The sequence below is a fragment of the Calidris pugnax genome, unplaced genomic scaffold, assembly GCF_001431845.1.
Source record: "Calidris pugnax isolate Ruff unplaced genomic scaffold, ASM143184v1 scaffold49, whole genome shotgun sequence".
In the NCBI taxonomy this organism is placed as follows: domain Eukaryota; kingdom Metazoa; phylum Chordata; class Aves; order Charadriiformes; family Scolopacidae; genus Calidris; species Calidris pugnax.
Genome location: NW_015090798.1, coordinates 2,732,037 through 2,752,089, shown reverse-complemented (window position 1 = coordinate 2,752,089; position 20,053 = coordinate 2,732,037). Strand labels below are relative to the sequence as shown.

The 20,053-nt window shown below is 34.8% G+C and overlaps 1 protein-coding gene across 1 annotated transcript in view; it reads right to left on the bottom strand.

The window, feature by feature from the left end:
* SLIT2 (slit guidance ligand 2) overlaps positions 1 to 20,053 on the bottom strand; it is a 454,506-nt gene that overhangs the window by 34,917 nt on the left and 399,536 nt on the right. Inside the window, exons 25-32 of the mRNA XM_014937040.1 lie at positions 17,946 to 18,014; positions 15,471 to 15,542; positions 15,165 to 15,236; positions 13,710 to 13,781; positions 10,959 to 11,122; positions 5,607 to 5,731; positions 5,376 to 5,473; positions 3,784 to 3,923 (exon numbers count right to left, since the gene is read on the bottom strand). Coding sequence (XP_014792526.1) covers positions 3,784 to 3,923; positions 5,376 to 5,473; positions 5,607 to 5,731; positions 10,959 to 11,122; positions 13,710 to 13,781; positions 15,165 to 15,236; positions 15,471 to 15,542; positions 17,946 to 18,014 — 812 coding nt within the window. The remainder of the gene's footprint in view (positions 1 to 3,783; positions 3,924 to 5,375; positions 5,474 to 5,606; positions 5,732 to 10,958; positions 11,123 to 13,709; positions 13,782 to 15,164; positions 15,237 to 15,470; positions 15,543 to 17,945; positions 18,015 to 20,053) is intronic.

The following is a 20,053-nucleotide window of genomic DNA, read 5'->3' as shown; positions in this document are numbered from 1 at the left end:
ATAGAATGTACATAAAATGACCTGAAGTTTGCTAGACTGAGGTTAAAATAAAGGAGATGACAATGTTGAGAGAATAGTGAGGTTAAAGAGTGCAGGACATAGTGAGGTACTTTAAATGTTTTACTTCTCAAGGTTTCCTCTGATACCCTGAGCGTCCGCTTATTCCTTTTCCTTACTGTTATTCACAGTTAGTCTGTGATCTTAAGAAAGCTCATACTATAGTGCAAATACCATTCTTTGTCTTGCCTGTAACTGTAATTGTAAAGCTTAACTGGGGCAGAGAAAAATGGATTCCTGATTCTTAAGCAACAACATCATAAGCTTTTTGAATTGTTTGGTTTTAAGTCAACACTGCTTACTTGAGAAGTGTCTATTTTCAAGGGATAGTTAGAAAAATGAAACTGTTTGGTTTTGCACTGCAACGTTCTTTACAACAGTTTTCATAATTTTTGTATGTACTTTCAGAGTTAATTTGAGATTCTAACAAACCCGCCACATGAAAACAAAACTTTAAAGCAGATTGATTTATATTTCATACCAACAGGTTTCAGCTGCCTTCTTCCTTACACTGTGCTATGAAATGTAAAGCATATTTCCAGATAACCATTCAGCCAGAAAAATATTGTGGGCTGATGCACTTCCACATCAGTACATATATGCTGTGCCATCTTGAACAAAGACAATTCAAAGTATTTCCAACAGATTTAAAAGACCAGGACAAGCCTACAGTGGTATTTTCTTGGTGGCTATACTGTCCTGGGCTCCAGCAATTTACAGCTCAGGGGCTTATTGAGCTAGAGATAAGTCTCTATGATTTCAAAAATCTTTTTTCCTACTGAATATATAGCCTGTTTTCCTGATCGTTAACCTACTTTGCCCAGCTAGTACATGAATTCATTCAGTTCAAAATATCTTTCATAAAAATAACACATTAGCAGTATATATATCTGATTTTAACCTGTTAGAACAGATACCAAAATCTAAATGGTTACAAAACATTTAAAAATGAAAATCACTCATGAAAATCACTGTATCCATACTGGATTCTGTTATTTATCTGTCAAATCAGGCTATTGGCCAGAGAAAAAAAATATCCTATAAATATATTGCTACCTCATACACACTTGAGGCAACTGCAAGGTTAATTTTTATTCTGAACACTGCCATTTCTGGATCCTGATGTGTCCAGGCAACTGTCAGTCTATTTCTTAACACTGAAGGTTATTTGATTATTATGCAAGATCAAGGATGACAGATGTGAAGACCCCTTGACTAAGCTCAATGTTTTACATTTTCTGTTTGCAATTATTCTCAAAAACGACGTAGGCTCTCACTCGTTGTTTTCTACCCTCAGATGCTTTGTAAGATAGTCTATTGTAGCACCTCGTGGAATGTAGAACTTGAACTTTTGCTACAATTTTCTCCCAACTTATCTAGAAAATGAGTTGAGGCTCTGGTGTTCTGAGTTTAAAAAATACATGTCTTTGTTTTTGGTAAGGTGTTGAAAAAAATCTGATGAGATAGTGTAAATTCTCAGCATTTTTTAAAAAACAGAACAGCTAACCTTACTGATTACAAGTAGATTGTTTTGATTTATTTTCAAGCTGGTGAGAAGATTCTCACCTACTCACTTCGGTAGCGACTATGAGTAGGCTTTGCATCTGTAAAAGGAAATCTCTTTTTTTTCTGAAAGAATTACAGTTAGCAAACGAAAGGACTGGCTGTGTAAACTCATAGCATTATCCTTTTAGAATTATGCACAGTTATGAATCAAATTAAAAAATACACTTTCTTATATTATGACTGAAGAAGCACAACTGCAATACAAACTTCAGAAATGTTACCGATGTTTATGGTCTCCTTTTTGCTCTAATCATAGAGATGTATAGAGAAATGCTAAGATTGCTGTTTCAATCATAAATGTAAAATGCACATTTCAATGACAATATTACAGAAATGCAACTGGCATACTTAATCAAAGTTTTAGGCTAGCACATGTAAACAAGCCTTTTTATCCACTCCATGGATATTTTTACTAGAAAACAGTCCCCCCCATGGCATACTGTGAACACAAGAAGCTGTTGACTTTAGCAGTTAAATGCACCTCAAGCACTGTTGAAAATGAAGAAATGAATTACACAGGTGCAAACACCTGCAAAGCTGCAGAGGAGGAATGCACCTGCAGATGAATTGCCTGCTATCCAATAGATAGATGAAACCTTTTAGCATGGAGCCACTGAACAGCAACACTGGACTGATGCAACTTGGGTTTGCCTTCTTTCAGCCTGCACAGTAAAATATCTGATCCCATTTTTGAAGGAGATAGCAATTGACCCCAGGGGAGCTGAAGCTTAACTCACATATAGCTGAAATATTAATTATAGGAGAACTAGCAAACACCTGTCTCTACTTATTGATGCTGCTACCTGTTATTTGTTTCTAAGGCTTGAATTGTCAGTTGCTCTTAGGTATTAAGGTACCGGTGCTTGGCAAAACTCTATTTTGTCTAAGCAGAAGATTATGACTGTTCTTCCAGATGTGGACCATCCACTTATTTTTTAATGCCTTCTTCTGGCTACTTATTCTTTTGACCTGTATTGCTGTAGGTACTGTAGATTAATCTGTATGGGGAGATTCCTACCAAACATTTACCCAGCATAAGTACTGGATGAATAAATATATTAGATTATGAAGCTTTATTTCTTATACTTGTGTTCTATCATCTTCACTCACTGTGAGTATGCAAGATGTAAATACTGATTTTTAATTTGAATACCCTAAAACATTTGAGCAATCCAATACCTTGTAGAACTAATGATGGAAATACCTGTGTTTTCAATAAATGCAATTGATTCAGGAATTCACCTCTCCTCCCAGTTTTCCAGAGCTCAAAATTGATTGATTTAATTAAATTAAATTAATTAAATTGATTTAATTAAAGATACGGGATATCTGAGTAGAGTTCTTGAGTCATGGTGGACTTCACATTTCTTTTTTATGCATTTCAAATCACGGTTTTGTGACTTTAAATGCTGTGTTCTCCTAGTGGTCAACGAACTGACAGAAAATGGATTTGTCTAGTTAGAAAAACTATAAGACAGATCGATGTAAACAATAGATCCTACTTCTTGTTCTCCAGTGTTGCTGTTCTAACTATCCTCCATTCCCATGGAGATGATGACAGCAAGTGAGAGACCCTCTGCCTCAGAGGGGAATGCTGGCATCCAACTGATAGAAGCAAATAATTAGACACTCTCTAATGATTCTTCTTTTGGTTTTTCTTTTTTGTTTTTTTGTTTGTTTGTTTGTTTGTTTTTTTTGTGTGTGCTAGAATGGAAAGCATTACACTCTGCATTCATGTTTCTAACGGGGGGCAGGACAGAATCCAAGGGTGCCACATTCAGTTTCCTACTGGCACAGACAGATCCTTTTCTGCCCTGGTAGAAACACAAGATATTCAGGATTAAAGCAGAGCATTTATCAGATTCCTGCAGCTACAGAGTTTCCTCATTGGGGTGTCTGGGTAAACAGTAGGGAGGAACACATTCTGAATGATAGTTTAAATATCAAAATGCTGTCATTTCAAAATTAACATAGGAATTATCAAGGGAGCATTAAGCCTACTTTTGACTATGAACCTGGAGGGTTTGAACGAGTATGGAGGGAAACCTGGCTTTAAGTCAGTTGTAGAGTATCTGCTAATTCACCTACAAACTGAAAAATATTACTGTTCTGCTAGGAATTCTTCAATAACCTACCCTGTACTTTCTCTTATACTCCTACCTGTATATTCAGGTGGACAAAGGCAAGTATAGTTATTTATTCCATCCACACAAGTAGAATTATTTTCACAGTCGTTGTCTTCACAGTCATCAACGTTTACTTCACAGTGTTCACCTTCAAATCCATCTGCACAAGTGCACCTGTAACACAGAAAACAAAACTAACCACGTGGACATTTTACCTGGGGAGACCAGAAAAGAAGTTCTGTAACTAATAGGTACAATAATTCATGATTGCTATAAATAATAGTAATAATTTATAATCACTGTAAAGGAACATGGTTGATATAATGTAAAACCTCCGTATAATAAATGTTATCAAAATATTTTTCATATTTTACATTACATAAAAAAGCCTTCGAAATTCATGCCTTAATCTTTAGTTTAAGGAGCTTCTTAAGAAATTGAGCATGCTTTTGAAAAGCATGCTACCTTTTTAATATAAGATTAGATTATATTTCTTATGGAAAGCAGTCCTTTTGTTGTTTGAAAGTTAAACACATGGAAAAGACTGTGGAATCAGGGATTAGTATGTAATAGTAGTGCTCCACTATCATTCAGTTAAAAGCACCAATATAAAGCTCTGTTTAACATTCCATGCACAATACATCCATTAATATATAAAAACAAAGGCTGTATAAACTCTTCAAAACAATTTTTTTTTTTTACTTTTAAGTATGTTTATCCAAAACAAATACATCAAAATAGATAGTAAATGTAAAAGATCAGACAAACATGACTTCACATACATTTTCAAGTAATATGCACTATCTGTAATTTCTGCAGCTTTCATTATAAGATTGCTTTGATTTTCAAAATTTGTAGCGTTTAAACAAATAAATGAAAAAGGTCAAATTCTGAGACATGACTGTCACTTTAAATTCAAGAGGCACAGTATTAAGATGTATACGCTTAATTTTTAATAGAAAACTATTTAAGCTTTGGGCAGAATTTGGATTAAAAAATAAGAATAATGTCATAATGAATTGCGGGATAATGAATTGTATCTTTTTGAAGTGTCATTTCTAACAAGCTCAAGGTCTAGATTATTAAATGACTAATAATTTCACATAAGAATGCTAAAGAACTTTATTTCATAATTCATGAAGTACATCTGGAGTAATTGTACTGTGTGATTAAATAACTCAAGATTAAAAATGCTCACAGCATGTTTATCTGCTGGCATAGTGAGTTTCAAATGAATCATTAATTTTCTGTTTCACTGGGATTTACATTTTATCATTTACATGCTGTCTGTTGAAGTAATACACACGACAACAGATGAATTGTGAGATTTTTTCAGCAGGGATCTAGCTAGCTATTAATTAGCTTAATGAAGTCAATACTATGTTGTCTTGACCTGATATGCCTCAACTAATCACAATCATTTGTTATTGTTTTTAACAGTTCCAAAGCTTTAGAAGCTTTCCAAGGACAACAACATGGTCTGAAAACTTCAGAAGCACTGAAAGTCTGCCTTTGTGGTGCACTTACCAGCAAACACAGAGAACACAAAGATTAACACCAAAAATTATTTCAGCTTATAAAACTCAGTAGTTTTCCATCCTGTTATTACCATTAAAAACAACCTACCAGAAACCGTCTTTTTCTCCTTCTTTCAAATGACAAGTTCCACCATGGTGGCACGGGTTACTGATGCAAGCATGAATGGGAATATCACAGTCTTGACCCTATGCAGGGAACAACAATTATAATTTAAGAAGAAAATACAGACACTAGTGGAAGGGAGCCAAATAAAACTTAAAGGTTGTTAAAAAGAAGTTTGCCTTTCAGCAAGCTTTCTCCTCTTCATACAGTACCTACCTTGAAACCATAGGGGCAAGTACATCTATAGAAGTCAACTGGATCATTGTTGCAGGTTCCATCATTTTTACATGGATTTGATAAACAGGGGTTACACTTAGCAAGAATATTAACATCCACGGGCCCTTAAAAATACAAATCGGATAATCAGAAACACGCAAGTAATAATTTATATCTTACAGGATATATCTGTCATGTTGCTTTAAGTTTTAAAATGAAATTTATATTTTAAACTTTCTGGTGTTTCCATACTAATGAAATGCTGGACTGTCCTTCATCCTTCTGACATGACCAAATAAATTTGGGGTTGGATTTTTGGTTTAATTATCACTTTTTTTTTTTTTTTTAAAAAGAAGCTGACTCCAAAGTCATTCCCATATCCCCATTCTCTGAAATCTGTACAGTTCTGATCCATGATAATTACCTTTCCTTTTTATTACCAAAATGAAGAATACAATTTCAGCTGTTGACTCTTTAGGGGGTAAAAGCTGCCTGTGAGAAAAAAAGGCTCTTGCAGTTTGCAATCCTTCCCTTGATGGTCTTCCTGAGAACACTATTTTTAACGTATTGTTCTTTTAATTAATTTTTTATCTGCAGGATCACAGAAGTGGCAGAATGAACCAGTAAAGTGGCTGAACACCTGCAAACTCTAATCTAAATTGCATTGTCCAAGCCATCTCACTGTAAATAGCTCTATATTGCGCCTTGCTCCCTTACAGAGTCAGCCCCAGTCATGTGCATTACTGCATTAGCTGAGCCCACAAATAATGCAAACTGTACCATGAATCTATGTGCAAAAGAGGGCTGCAATCCGTGCAGTCTAGTTTTTCATATTAATGATTATAAAGAGAGAATTCAGAGACGAGTCCTGACAAAATTTAAGCTTCAGAAGCCAAACTTAGGGCTTTGGCCTACCTAAATCTTATCTCTACTGTATAAATATTTTGAGAGATGTATTTCTTTCTCTGTTGTTTTAAAACTTTAATGCAGCCTTGTCACAGCGAATTTTCAAGTTATGAACCATCAGGTTTGGTTTGGGGTTTTTTTTTTTTGTGTCAAACAACCAAAGAAATCACTGGTTATTTGTTAAAAATTAGACATTACCTCTATATAAATAAGGATTCATTTTCATACACTTTGTGACAGAAAAAAACTTTGATTACTGAAGGAGAAAACAGTTGATTTGGCCAAATGCCTAATAAGAGAATGAACATACATTCTCTGCCACCTCCAACTCTATTGCCTTATGACATTACTGCCTCCAGCTTGATTTCAGATTTCACCCATGAAAAAAATAGGTGATTTGTACATTTTAAGGAATAACCAGTGATTTCTTCTAACTAGACACAAAACCCTAGGCTCCTGAGACCTACTGGTGGAACTCCATTACAGGTTTTACTCCAAATGAGCAGTTTTCCAAGCTGACAGGGCACTTTTACTGACATATGGGGGTTTGGAGTCTTTTTTATACTTAGATTTCTTAACTTTATTTACAAAATAAATCTCAGATAAGTCATTGTAAAGGAGAGGCCATAGAAGGAAGCCATGTGATTCCTAAGGATTCCTTAGGGGGTGTCAAACAAGGAGAGGTTGAAATTTTTAATTTTTTTTTTTTTAATTCTGCAGTTGCTGGTATCCTGTCTCACAGCTTACAAGCAAACCTAAAGGGATGAATGTGGTCATCTGTGATAAGATGCTTATCGCCAGAGCCACAATCTTTATGAATTATTGACTATTCTTGTCTTCACTACCTTATTTTGAAAGAGAAACCTATACCTGATTTAAGTTTCTGTTAGAGCAGCAAACAGCAGAGGTAGAAGAGTTGAAACAAACACCATAGAATTAATACCTAGAAAGTCCTGCATGTGTACTCTAGATGATTGCTGATTATTGCTAGAGTACATTAAGAGGGTCTGTGAAAAAAAATAAGGTGCAAGAGGCTCATACTTAAAAAAAAATAAATTTTAACACTGGGCTCTAGCCTGGAAGTCTATGCTTCTTTGCCTCAAGAACATCCTATCCTCTTTTCTACTTATCATGCAATAAAATGCTAATTATTTGGCATGAATTAAAAAAACATTTAGTAACTATGGTTATTTTCCCAAACAGATTAGCAATTTAAATTTCACTTCTAAAACAGAGCCAGAAAATGTGAACCTAAGTCTCAACAAGATAGGAAAAAAAACTGTATCTGATATTGTGCTGTAATTTCAAACTAGCATACATGTAGTATCCAATAAAAAATAACATTTTGATTAATCATTCTTCACTTGTAAGATCAAAAAATTGAAACTTTTCAGGTATTTTTACAGAAGTCTTAATGGAAAGGCAGTTCTGGAACCTATTTTCATTTCCACTATACCATTCCTTTCCTTTTTCTGCTTGTGCTAAAAGATTTATATATGAAGAAGAATTGGCTTTATAACCTTTTGTTTAGTTTTTCATATGTACACATATATATCCTTGAATAAGCTCTAACTGGAAGAAAACATCTTTACAATAAAAGAAAAAAAAATGCAGTATTCTTTTGTACAGAGTGAAAACCTAACTGTATTTTATTAACAAACACAGGTCCACACGTAGCTGTCTAACATTTTTCAAAAAAACATGACACAAAACCTCCCTTACTGCTTCTGGAGAATCCTGTTGCAAGAAAAACATTGAGCTCTGACATTTTTTGAGTAGTATTCTCTCTTGCACATGGCCTCAAAATCAGTATCTACACTGACTCACTCATATTGAAGCTGCTAACGAAATCACTGATTTTAGGACAATGCAGTGGAAACGATCATTTCAGTTAGATAATTTTCAGACCTCAAACCCAGGCTCTTAAAAGAACAAAACATACAATATGCAAAATTATGTATCATGAAGACTCAGCTGTAAATTCATCAAAGGGGAAAACAAACAGTAAACATGCGTGTCTTAGGAAAGAAGTTTGCTTGCGGTACACAGAAGGAAGGTCAGAAGGTCCATTCTTAATCAGATCACCCATTCCAGATCTACTTAAAACCTTACCTGGTATCAGAAAACCACAAGGCCCTGGAATCTCTAGAAGCAGGGCACGGATAGTAAAGGGGTAAAAGTAAGAGATTGAGAATCTGTTAGAGGCCACATGAAAAAAAAGAAAAAAAAAACCACCCATAAATGTAGAAAAAGAATGGAAAGAGGAAATACTATGGAATGATTCCTGGAGTAAAATAATTTATAAAGTTAGAGTAATGTACAGTGATTTTATGGAGCTTTACAACTGACTTCATTTTAAAATGCTCATTTTCACTGGGAACTATTCATTATATAAGTAAAATTCAAGCATCCGTTTCACTTTCAATTGAATCCAGAGATACTGATAAGAGGGAATTATACACTACTCTTTTCCTGCAAATATATACACAGTAGCAGACCAAGCAGACCATCAACAGATATTCCAAAAACAGTCCTCTCCCTCCTAGACTAAAATTTTGCTTCTAATAGGAATATGGAGTCTTATAATTTCTATTCAGCAGTTCATTTTTAAGCAAAAGATAAAATTACTTATCTTTGAGTAACAGACATATAATGTCTTACAGAGTCATCATGTCACTGAAAAGCTGCTGATTTGCAATTTGTAATTATGAGCATCTTCATAGGACAGTGGCAGGAAAATTATTTTCTCTCAAAGGTATCCATAATACCAGATCTCCACTCTTGGAAGTGAAACAAATGCAGTTCTTACCCTGCATAATAATATAAAGGATATTTTCTGATGGGCAAGAGGGAGTAAGATGTATTTTCTGGATTGGTTGGCAGAAATTTAACAATGATTATAAGCAGGGGTGATACAGTTTTTAAAACTGACAGAGCTGGAAAATAGCCAAACAGGTCCTTCACGTTCATGTAAATATTCTTTCACTTGTACCCCTACAACAGTGTGTAACAAGAGCGTATCTGCAATACTGTTCAGTGGATGCTTGTAGAGAAAATGATCAGATTGGCCAGCAAATGTCCTGTCTAAAATCAGAGTGAGACTTTGCAACAGATGAGTGTCATATGCAACGAACGCTGGCATGACCTCAGAGACACGTACTGCTGAAAAACTGCGAGAAGGATGTGGAGGGAGAGACAATTCATTGGCATCACAAGCAACAAAATGGCTTCCAGCAGCTTTTGTTTACAAAAAAGTGTTTTGAACAACAACAGAAGCCTAAACTGGATGAACATGCACTAAAGAACAACTTTGGATGAGACAAACTGCGACAAAGTCCCATTGTTTTTTTAAGGAAGAAATTACAAAGCAATTAAGCTCACCTTTGAAGATACATTAAAAGATAAGTAAATCAAAAGAGCTTGAAGATTACCTAGACTGTTACTAGACTAAGTTACTTCTACAAGACTTAAGACAATATTTATCTGATGCCTCAGAAATAACCATAAGCTTAGTAACATCTTAGAAGTATAAGTGCATGTAAAATTTGTTGGGTTTTGGTCTGTTTTGTTTTTTTTTTTAATTGGGGATTTCAATGTTTCTAAGTCTGGACCATGAAAAATGAAAATGCAGCAAAAGTTTTCTGTGTTTTTAAAATATTTAAGAAGGGAGAAATAGATGGAACAAAGGAAGAGTAAACAGCAAAGCAAAGAAATTTCTCTCTCCAAGTGAGTAAAAAAGGTACTTTTCTAACAAAAAAAAAAAGTAAGGTGCAGAAAAAGAACTAGGAATTAACAGACAATAATATAACTTGTGATATAAATGCCAGCAACATTGGCATAAATCACATCATGGGCATAAATACACTTGGTTCAAACCCTGTGAAACATCCCCATATAACAACATTTTAGAATGAGACCTCTATAGAGATAATCACACCACTTTTTCTACAGGGGGTTTTGTTGGTTTATATTTATTTATTTTTAATGCTTTCTTCTGAAATATCAGAGGAGGCATACTGGAGATATTGATGCAATTAATTGCAGACTGCAAGGATTATGGATGTATTTACAGTTTTTACTGTAAACAGTCTGAAGGTAAAGGACATTCTTTGGCTAAAGGAAGTGTAGATATTTAAACTGTAGTTCATGACTCAGACAGTACCAAGTACCTATGTACATCCATGTACTGAAAAGTATTGTACTGCAAGTCCAAAGACTTTGTTCTCCATCTATTTAAAAAGAAATAGGCATTGAAGTCTTTAAAATAAATATAGTTCCTGAATGGAACTAATGGCTACATCCCTAAGTACGAGGAGGAATGATGACAAGGCTGGTGAAGATGCTATAATAAATGTATTTAGAGCACAGAGGATTCTTATTTCACAGCTCAAATATTTGTAAAAATTCAAAACTGACACTTCAAGGAGAACAAAACAACAACAGTACCTTGGCAAGTAAATTTTTTGGATGGAGTTGTGAGAAGAAGTTTATCTGCCATTTCTCCAGGACCAGCACAACGCGCAATACCAGGTTCTTTGTATTCTGATTTTACCCAGTCAGATAGCCACTGCATGTTACAATCACAATAAAGAGGATTTGCTCCAATAGCCCTATGGGAAACAGACAAACAAAAAGGGAATAAAGTTTTAAATAATTTCTTTTAAAATGAGAAGCCAGAAAACAGGTTGGCAAAAAAACCTTCAAACCACAAACCTGCCCTTTCTCCACCAAATTGACCATGAGAGCATGAAGTGTCTGAATTTGGATTCTAAATCAAGAACTGATGGTTTTAGCAGTAAACTTGGTCCAGAAACCTAGTAGCTGCATTATGTGTGAACTTTGCATAGCTAATACTAATTAGCTCTGTTTCACCCTTGGCATGTAATGGCCAAGATCAGCTGCATCAGCAGAATGAAACTGATACTGGGAAATTAAGTTAGCAAGAATAAAGTATTTCTTCTGAAGCAGCCAAGGCAACCCCACAGAGTTCCACCCAGTTATTTTTCCTTTTCAGTTTATGGCTCCCAGGCTGGTACAAACCATCTGTTTCTAAGCTTCCAAATTTTATTTAATTATTTCCTCTTTGGAGCTCTCCCACTGAACTCCGAGCGACGTGCAGAATTCTGTAAGACATCTCTGCTGCATAAGTAAATAAAACAACATTATCCTAGCTTTGTGGTAGGTACATAAGAAATGCCTTGTTAAGAAAGCAAATCCATTTCTTTAAATAAATCTGGGTTTTTTTAATTAAAAATAACTAAATAAATTTTAATTTAAAATAATTTAGCTGGAGATTTTCACAATTAATTTCTGTAAAGGCTCCTTAGGTCTCTATTTACTCTGCTAGAAGCTATAAATCCTCTTAAAACTCTAAGAACAATGATACACTGTGTAGTTAATTTGGAGGAGAGAAGCACTGTGCTGTTCTATAAAGATGTATTCATATTCCTTTTAAGAAATACAATAATCGTAGAAATTTCAACAGATAATCTTGATGTGTGCACACACTGTCAAATGGCAGTATTAGAACATCCTCATTCTCCAGATGTTTCAGTACTTTTTTTCAGATTGGTCCACAACTTTGGATCAATGGGTCTTCTAGAAATACAAGAAAATCTTTGGCAAGCAAAGGTGGTAGAAACTACAACTGCTGAAACACTCTCTTTGGCCACACTGAGCAGGAACCCCTCTCTTAATTATCACTACGTAATTCCAGCTGAACACAAGAAAAGATCTCTCTAGTTGTTTAGTCAGGCTTAAGCCAGAACAGTAACAAAAACCAGACCCAGTGATGGGCAACTTCCCATGCAAGGAGAAGCACCTAGAATTTATCCACTCCATATTTGCAAGATGGAACGGCAGCTTGAACTGAGACAACACAATCTCTCTGCTAAAATCAGAATGTTAGCGAGGACAAGTGGTGGCCATTAAGAAAAAAATAACAGCAACAACAATCAAATCTACGTAAGTTTTACTGATAGTCCATGCAGAAAAGCTAGTTTAATAATGGCATTTGAATGAATTATCAATGACTCAGAGCTTAATCAGTATCATCAATTTTCTGAGAAAAGGCAAAGTAAATGTAAACATCCAATACTGAACTAGAAATGGATAATTAAGTTTTTAAGAACTGCAGCTGTTTGAAACATAAAAACCAGATATACCTAAAGGCACCAGTCAACTTCCTCCTCAATTGCGAGCAAAGATTTAATAACTGTCTGTAAACATGAGGTTTACAGACAGGTAACTTGTTCTAATCTAGGCTCCCATTGAACATTAAAAGCAGGAAAAGTATTGCCTCAAATTATATTCTGAAATCAGATGCCATGTATTGAATGTCAACTTAACAGACACCGGCACAGAATCACAGAATAATTTAAGGGGCTCTGGAGGTCATCTAGTCTCATCTCCTGCAGAAAGCAGGGCTCACTTCAAAGTCAGGGTGGGATTGCTCAGGGCTGTGTCCAGGTGAGCTCTGAAAATCTCCAGGGATGGAGATTCTTCTGCTTCTTTGGGCAACCTGTTCCAAAGCTGAACCACCCTCACAGTGAAGAATTTTTCATTATGTTCAAACTTCCCTTCTTGCAGCTTGTGACTCTTGACTTATTCTTCACTGGGCACTTAAATCTGTCTCCATCACTGCTATAATCCCCTTAGAGGCTTAGAGACTATTAGTTCCCTCCTTGGCATTTCCTTCTCAGGCTAAATAAGCCCAGTTCCTTTAGCCTCTCCTCAGAGCTCATAGGACCCAGCCACTTCCCAACCTTGCCTGCCCCTATCCTGGATTTGCTCCAGTTCATACACATCTGCTTTGTACTGGAGACACTGAACAGATGTTTCAGATGTGGCCTCAGGGGGACCAAGCAGCAGGGAGTGCTATTCTATAAAGGAGTACTTTCCTGAGGTGTACATCTGTCCTGAAGACAGACCACTGTCCTCAGTCACCTGGCTGCTCACTTATTTAATTCAGCCCAGAGCATCTTCACCCTTCATTGCCATAAGGGCACATGGCAGACACATTCAATTTGCTGCCCACCAGGAGGCCCAGGACTTTTCTCCTGAGGTGTTAGCTCTCTGGCAAGTTCCCAGCCTGTACTGATGCACCAGCTTGTTCCAGAGCAGGGCTTTGCATTTTGTCTTTGTTCGACTACATGAAATTTGCTAAACGTGACATAAAAAGTCCATCGGAATACTCACAGGTGTGATAAAGCTGAAAGATCATTAAAAGCTCCTTCAGGAACAACAGAAATATCGTTGCCATGTAAAGACCTTAAAAAGAAAACAAACAGAATAATACATATGCATAAAAATCAGCAGGTTAACTTTGCAAATATCATTTTCTGTAAACAGTTTTCAGCTTTTCAGATTTTTTTTCTTCCAGTTCCTCAGTGTTTCCAGGTTTTTTTCTTTTCTTTGTTTTTAAGCTCTAACTGGCAGCCTAGTCATCATTTGATATTTTCATCCTGAATTTTCCTAAGAAATGTTAATAGTATGATTCTTTTAAAACTGAAAGAATAAAGGTCGCGAAAAGTAAGCACACCTCAGCAAAGTACTGTCTTGATCTAGGGATAGCAGAAGAGTTATTATTTCTGACTTTTTCAGCAATTCCCTGAAATTCTCATTTATTATGTTCATACTTTTTTTTTTCATCTTTCATGGATTCATGGAACATACATGCATTGACTGTTCGCTAATATAAGTGTTAAAGTTCTTCCCTAGTCTGATAGTAAATTTAATGAACTAAAGACCTTACTAAGCATCAACACAGGGACAAGTGTTATCTCTCTTGTAGCAAACCTGCACAAAATATATCTCTTTTTCTATAAATTAGTTCAGTTACATCTATATATAACACATATAGAATTATGGTTCTTGAAATTTTCCATATTTATATAAAATAACTGAAGTTATGTGCACAGACTTAAATAATGCCATGCTTGAGACATTTAATCCAACTGAGCTATTAAATAGTGATAAACTACCCAAATGGAGGCAAAAATTACATGTTCTGCTGGGGACTTGAGAAAGAATTTTTGCAGTTTTTTTTTCTTAATGATGAACTGAAGCTGTAAACTAAAACGACTGTTCTTTATTTCTTGTGTCCCTTTTTGTGCCCTTTAAACAATGTTTTTCCTAGTGATAAAATGGAAAGCTTTTTAGAACCAAAAAATAATTTTATTGATTTTCAATAGTTAACCGTGAGGTACCGGTTTGGGAAATACTCCCATATTAAATGAAACAAGAAAGAAAGAAAGAAATTTATTGTTGGAATAGGAATATTCAAAATTCAACTGCAAAATCTCCTGATATGTATCTAGGAATTTATACATATGGCATTTTTGTTAGAATTTAATGCTTATAAAAATGAGGATCATAACACAAAAAAGAAATGCAGCCAAGATTAAAAAGAAGAAAAGTAAAATTATATGCCTGTATATACAATGTTGTCCAGGGTCACATAGCTTCCTGTGTAGCATTTTGAGAATATAGTTCCTCACAATGAAGCACTTATGATTTTTAAGGCTACATAATTATCACTTCTAAAATATTTTATCGGTTTGAAAATCAAGTAACTTCCTGCAGATTTGGCATCTCCTGTACACAAATAAAAATTCTGGAAAATAGTAATAGTTAAAAAAAAATAATACTTACAACAACCTAAGTGATTTCAACCCGTCAAAAGTCCGTGCAGGGATACACCTCAAGCGGTTGTAACTAAGAATTCTGAAAATATATATAAAATACTGTCAGCAAGTATATTAGCCATTCAGTAAACAAAATGCAGAGCATGACCAAACCCAGCTTTTGCACACATAGCTAGTTAGGAAACAAGTTATTTTACAGCCTCCACAACAAGCAAGCTTTAATATCAACCAAATGCCCTTCCTCTCCAAGATAAATATAAGAAAAAAATACTGTAATGCTTCCAAAGAGTCACTGTTACATGTTTAAACTTACAAGGTGAGCAGCTGAGTCATGTTGCTGAAGCTCTGATTAGAAAGAGTGCTGATTCTGTTGTTACTTAAATCTCTATAAAAAATAAATTCAGAAATTCAGACCTTAAAATGACTGCACCAGTCCTGAAACACTGCAAGTTAAACTGACAGACACATTATTTTTATTAGTAGAAGTAGCATCATCATGGGTATCAACATTTAAAGCAGCGGATATTTTTATTTTCACATGCCATATAGAAGCCCAGTAAGCGTTTAGCTTGATCAATGAAAAGCATTTTCATTTCAACACAGATGACAAGGCAGCGCAATGCATTCTTATACAACAGCAATGTCCATCATGCTACTGAGTTAATAATGCCATCCTACAGGAACCCAAGTATGGAAATGAAAGTGATGTTTTAAAGCAGAAATCATTCTAGTCATGTCCCTAATGACACCCGAGTAAGTATCACCTAATACTTTACTTAACACTTATATGCTGAAGACATCAAAGCCCAGGGCTATTATTACAAGGAACACTAGCTAAGATTTATAGAGAAAGCCTTAACATCTTTCTTGTTGTTCAATATTCTAATGAATAAAATCTTGAGCATAAGTATGATGGAAGTTGGAGTGGTGTGCTGGTAGCTTCAAAGACGGTAGCTTCAAAGAAGCTTTGAAGAAGCTGTATTAAATGCTAATACTGCTTGCTCTTTATTCTCATGTTGTACTTTAGTATTCATTTTATCTTGACTATTTCACTATTGTCTACGGTATTTTGTGGTGAAATACCACATTTGTTTCTGATGGGACCTTGATATTTTAATTTAAGAGTAATGTTGAATAGCTGTGCAATATACATATTTCTCCACTTGAAATTTCATGAAAGCATGTAAGACAACTGACTCATAATAATAAACATATTAGGCAAGTATAACAGAGTGATCTATTTAAAATAGAAAGGAAAAGTTTGAATTAAACAATTTTCCTTGTTAATCTGGAATCTGGGAGACTCCTCTTTAATTCTTTGGCCACAGAAGCAGCATGCATGGAGTTTTGGTTTTCCAAACACAGCTGAGGAATGTTCTCAACTTCGTAACAGCAATATGAGTATATGTTCAGAAGAGATTACACTAATGTGCCCCACAGGTCTGATAAATAGAGACTGTTAATACTTGCAATTTTATTTGCATTTTATTTACTGTTCATCTATAATTTATTGCATTCCATTTGTCTGCTAAATTGTTTTGATGTATTTTCTGATTAGGAGGTAAAATTATACAATTTCTGGCTGCATTTGTGCAAAACAGACCATAAGTACCTAATATCTGTGATGGAAACCTTGTCACTGTGCCTTTAATTAACCCTGTCTCTAGACATATATCTAGTCTCCATCAATACTGTTACCACACACAGTCCAATCTATATGCTTGCTTCTTATACTGAGGTTCCAAAGTTTGTATTTTCTGTGTGCTACAAGTGAGATCTTGTATAACTTCCCTAAACAATCCACAAATATTTCCTATAGGAATTTTCTGAATGTTATTTGCAAAATACAAGAGGTTTTGGAAACAATTTTTTTCTTAATTTGTGACCATGACCACGAGGTAAATAAAAGGAAATCAAATTCTTGTTGTTGAATGCCAAACAATTTTCAATTTTTGCAGCAAAGCTCTAAATTTAAGGGATTTTGATATTCCCCTCCACTTTTTATTCTGATTATAATGGAACCATGAAGTGCTTTCAGAATGTTACACAGTTCAACTTCAGCCGGTATAAATTTTTATAGTCCTAACAAAAGCCACGGAATTACAGCCATTTACATCGACAATCTTCCTGCTTCTCTCACTCTATCCTTACAAGGTACAGAAATCATATTCAAATCATTCATGAAGGAGAGGTAATAAATTTTAACAGCAGTTAGTGATTTGCCTCAAATCACAGAGTGAGTCAGCAGGAATGCTGGGAGTTAAGGTGTTCTAGACAAGCTCTTTCTTGAGTCATTAAACCGTATATTGTGGGAGAAACAGAGGGGGTTACATTCAAGTGTCACAACAGCTCTATGTGCTATTCCTTTGTGGAGCATACCATGGTGTGAAGCGTATCACACAATGTTTCTTTTGTAAATCAAGTAATTCTAGTGCCTCTATGGAGCTGCGTAACAAAATGTCGTATTACCCTAACACCTTACCCTAATTACCCCCACTTTGTAAGTTCTTACATCTCTTTTCAGGTTAGCGATAATTTCTCCTTATTTGCTTCGTGATGTAATCACTGGAAGGAAATGTCCCTGTTTATAAAACGTGACCGAGTATATTATGTGTAGGATGTGACAAATAGAATAAAATAGGATAACCTATTTGCTAAAAAATACAATACATGTTATGTTTTTTTTTTTTTTTTCTCTTATAACTAAAACTAGGTATAATGGAGTAAGGTATTTTGCTTTTGTTTGTCTTTTTTTTTCAGTAGAGAATGTTATTCTAGAGCTACTTACATGAGTGTTAAATGCTTGTAGTTGGAAAGCTCTTTTGGAACAAGGGTAAACTGATTTCCATCCAAATAACTAAAATAGAGGAATAAAACATAGAGCATTATGTTTTTCATTAAAACTATATCGTCTTCATCCACTAGTCTTAGAATGCAACAATAAAGGTAGTAACAAATGAATACATAATATTTCTGTTTTATAAGAAACCTTGCTTACAGATTTTGGTGTTTAGAGACACAGTTGAGGAATTGTAGCCTAAGATCCAGATATTCTGAGTATTATGAACTCACAGTAATAACAACCAACTCTTACGTAGTACTTTAGTACTTTCAATTATTTTGTAAAGACTGCAAAATGAGGTCTTTATCATCTCCGCTTCACACACATCTACAGGTGAAAAGTAAATCTGACTTCGGCCAGTCACAGTAGTGTGGATTTTGAGCTATTGTAAATAGAAACAGACCCTGATATTACAGAGATTTAGTTCAGAGATGATAAGAAGTCCTGAATTTACCCGATTCTCTGCAATGGAGCAGACAGTGGCAAGAAGACTAAGGGTCTTTAGTTTCTCAACTGGGGCAAACGATTTGCTGCTGGTGGTATGATGGTGGTATTACTTGTGTCTCCTGGAACCCAAGTAAAAAACTACACCCTCATTACATTTTAGCCATCCAAATACTTGGAACACACTTGAGTTAAGAGCGAGCAGCCTCTGATAGAGACATTCTTAGGTTGATTTTGAGCTTAATGCCTTTAAGTATGCTGCAGCATCTTTGGAAACTCTTGTCTTGACTAAATGGATGGGCTGTAACAGTTAAATTTAATGAAATAACTGTCTACATCTAATCAAAAAGCTTGCTTGCCAAATGCAAAATACGTGTCTCAACAAATTTTATGCTTACACTACATTAATGGCATTACATAAATGGCCCTGAATGAAGCATGGGCTCATATTACTTCATTATTAAAAAAAATAAACCAACAACATTTAAACTTTTTGAAGGAGTAAGTATTCTGAGAAAATTATTTTATTGAGAGATAAATTAGGATATATTGCTTTAGCTTCATTAGAACTGAAGTACTACAAGTATCCACTTGGCTGATAAAAATTCCTCCTTGTTCAAATGAAGCAACTATTAAGATATTTTATAAAATACACGAAGAGTACATCTTGGAAGGGTTATGCATGCTAATGAACAAGAAGAATCAATCAGTATGCAACTGCTACCAGGAACAACCTCCATTATCCTTTTGAAAAATATGCAAAATTGCATGCTTAGACACTAATTAAAGCATACAAAATTGTACACAAATGAGTTTTCAGTCACAGTAAGGGTTCCACTTGCAATTCCAAAACTATCTCTCTTTAGCTGCTTAATTTCACATTGCATTGATGCCTTTAAATCGTCAAATTGTATTTATTAGGCCAGATTACATTTAATTAAGTCATCTCATCTTCTATTCAAGAAAAAGAAAAACACAAAAACCTAATGAAGTAAGTTATAGGCTTATATAGCTGTGTGCTAATTTGAGTTCTTAATAATTTCTCTTCATTAATGACTAAAGCCTTTTGGATGCTATTAAGCATCAAACTAGTGGTGGACATTTTACAATCTTCTATATGATACCAAATGGTAAAACAATAAAACTGTTATAGTGACTTAAGATACACAGTTGATGATGTCTTCTGAAAAAGCACTACATTAATCAGCCACTATGAAGCATCAGTAATTTAATATTAAATACTTGACATAAGTAACACAAACCCAACTTTTTTCTTGTCAATAATTTCTATCTATTTCATTCAATCTTGTGACCTATCTGATCAAGATTCGAAACAGATTAATAACACAATTTTTAGGTTTATATTTTCCCCATTCATAATGCATAAAAATTGACTTATCTAGTCTTATGAGTAGCTTATTCAGTTATTATCTTAAAAAAATACAGGAGGTAGCAGGCTCTTTTTCATATCAGTTACTGTCCATATACTGTCCAATACTGCATATTCAAATTGTATTTTTTCATAAAATGCAATCCTTACCATTTTTCTCATATAAAAATGCATCAAGAGATTCGTAAAATATCCCAGATTGTATAAGACTGCCTACATC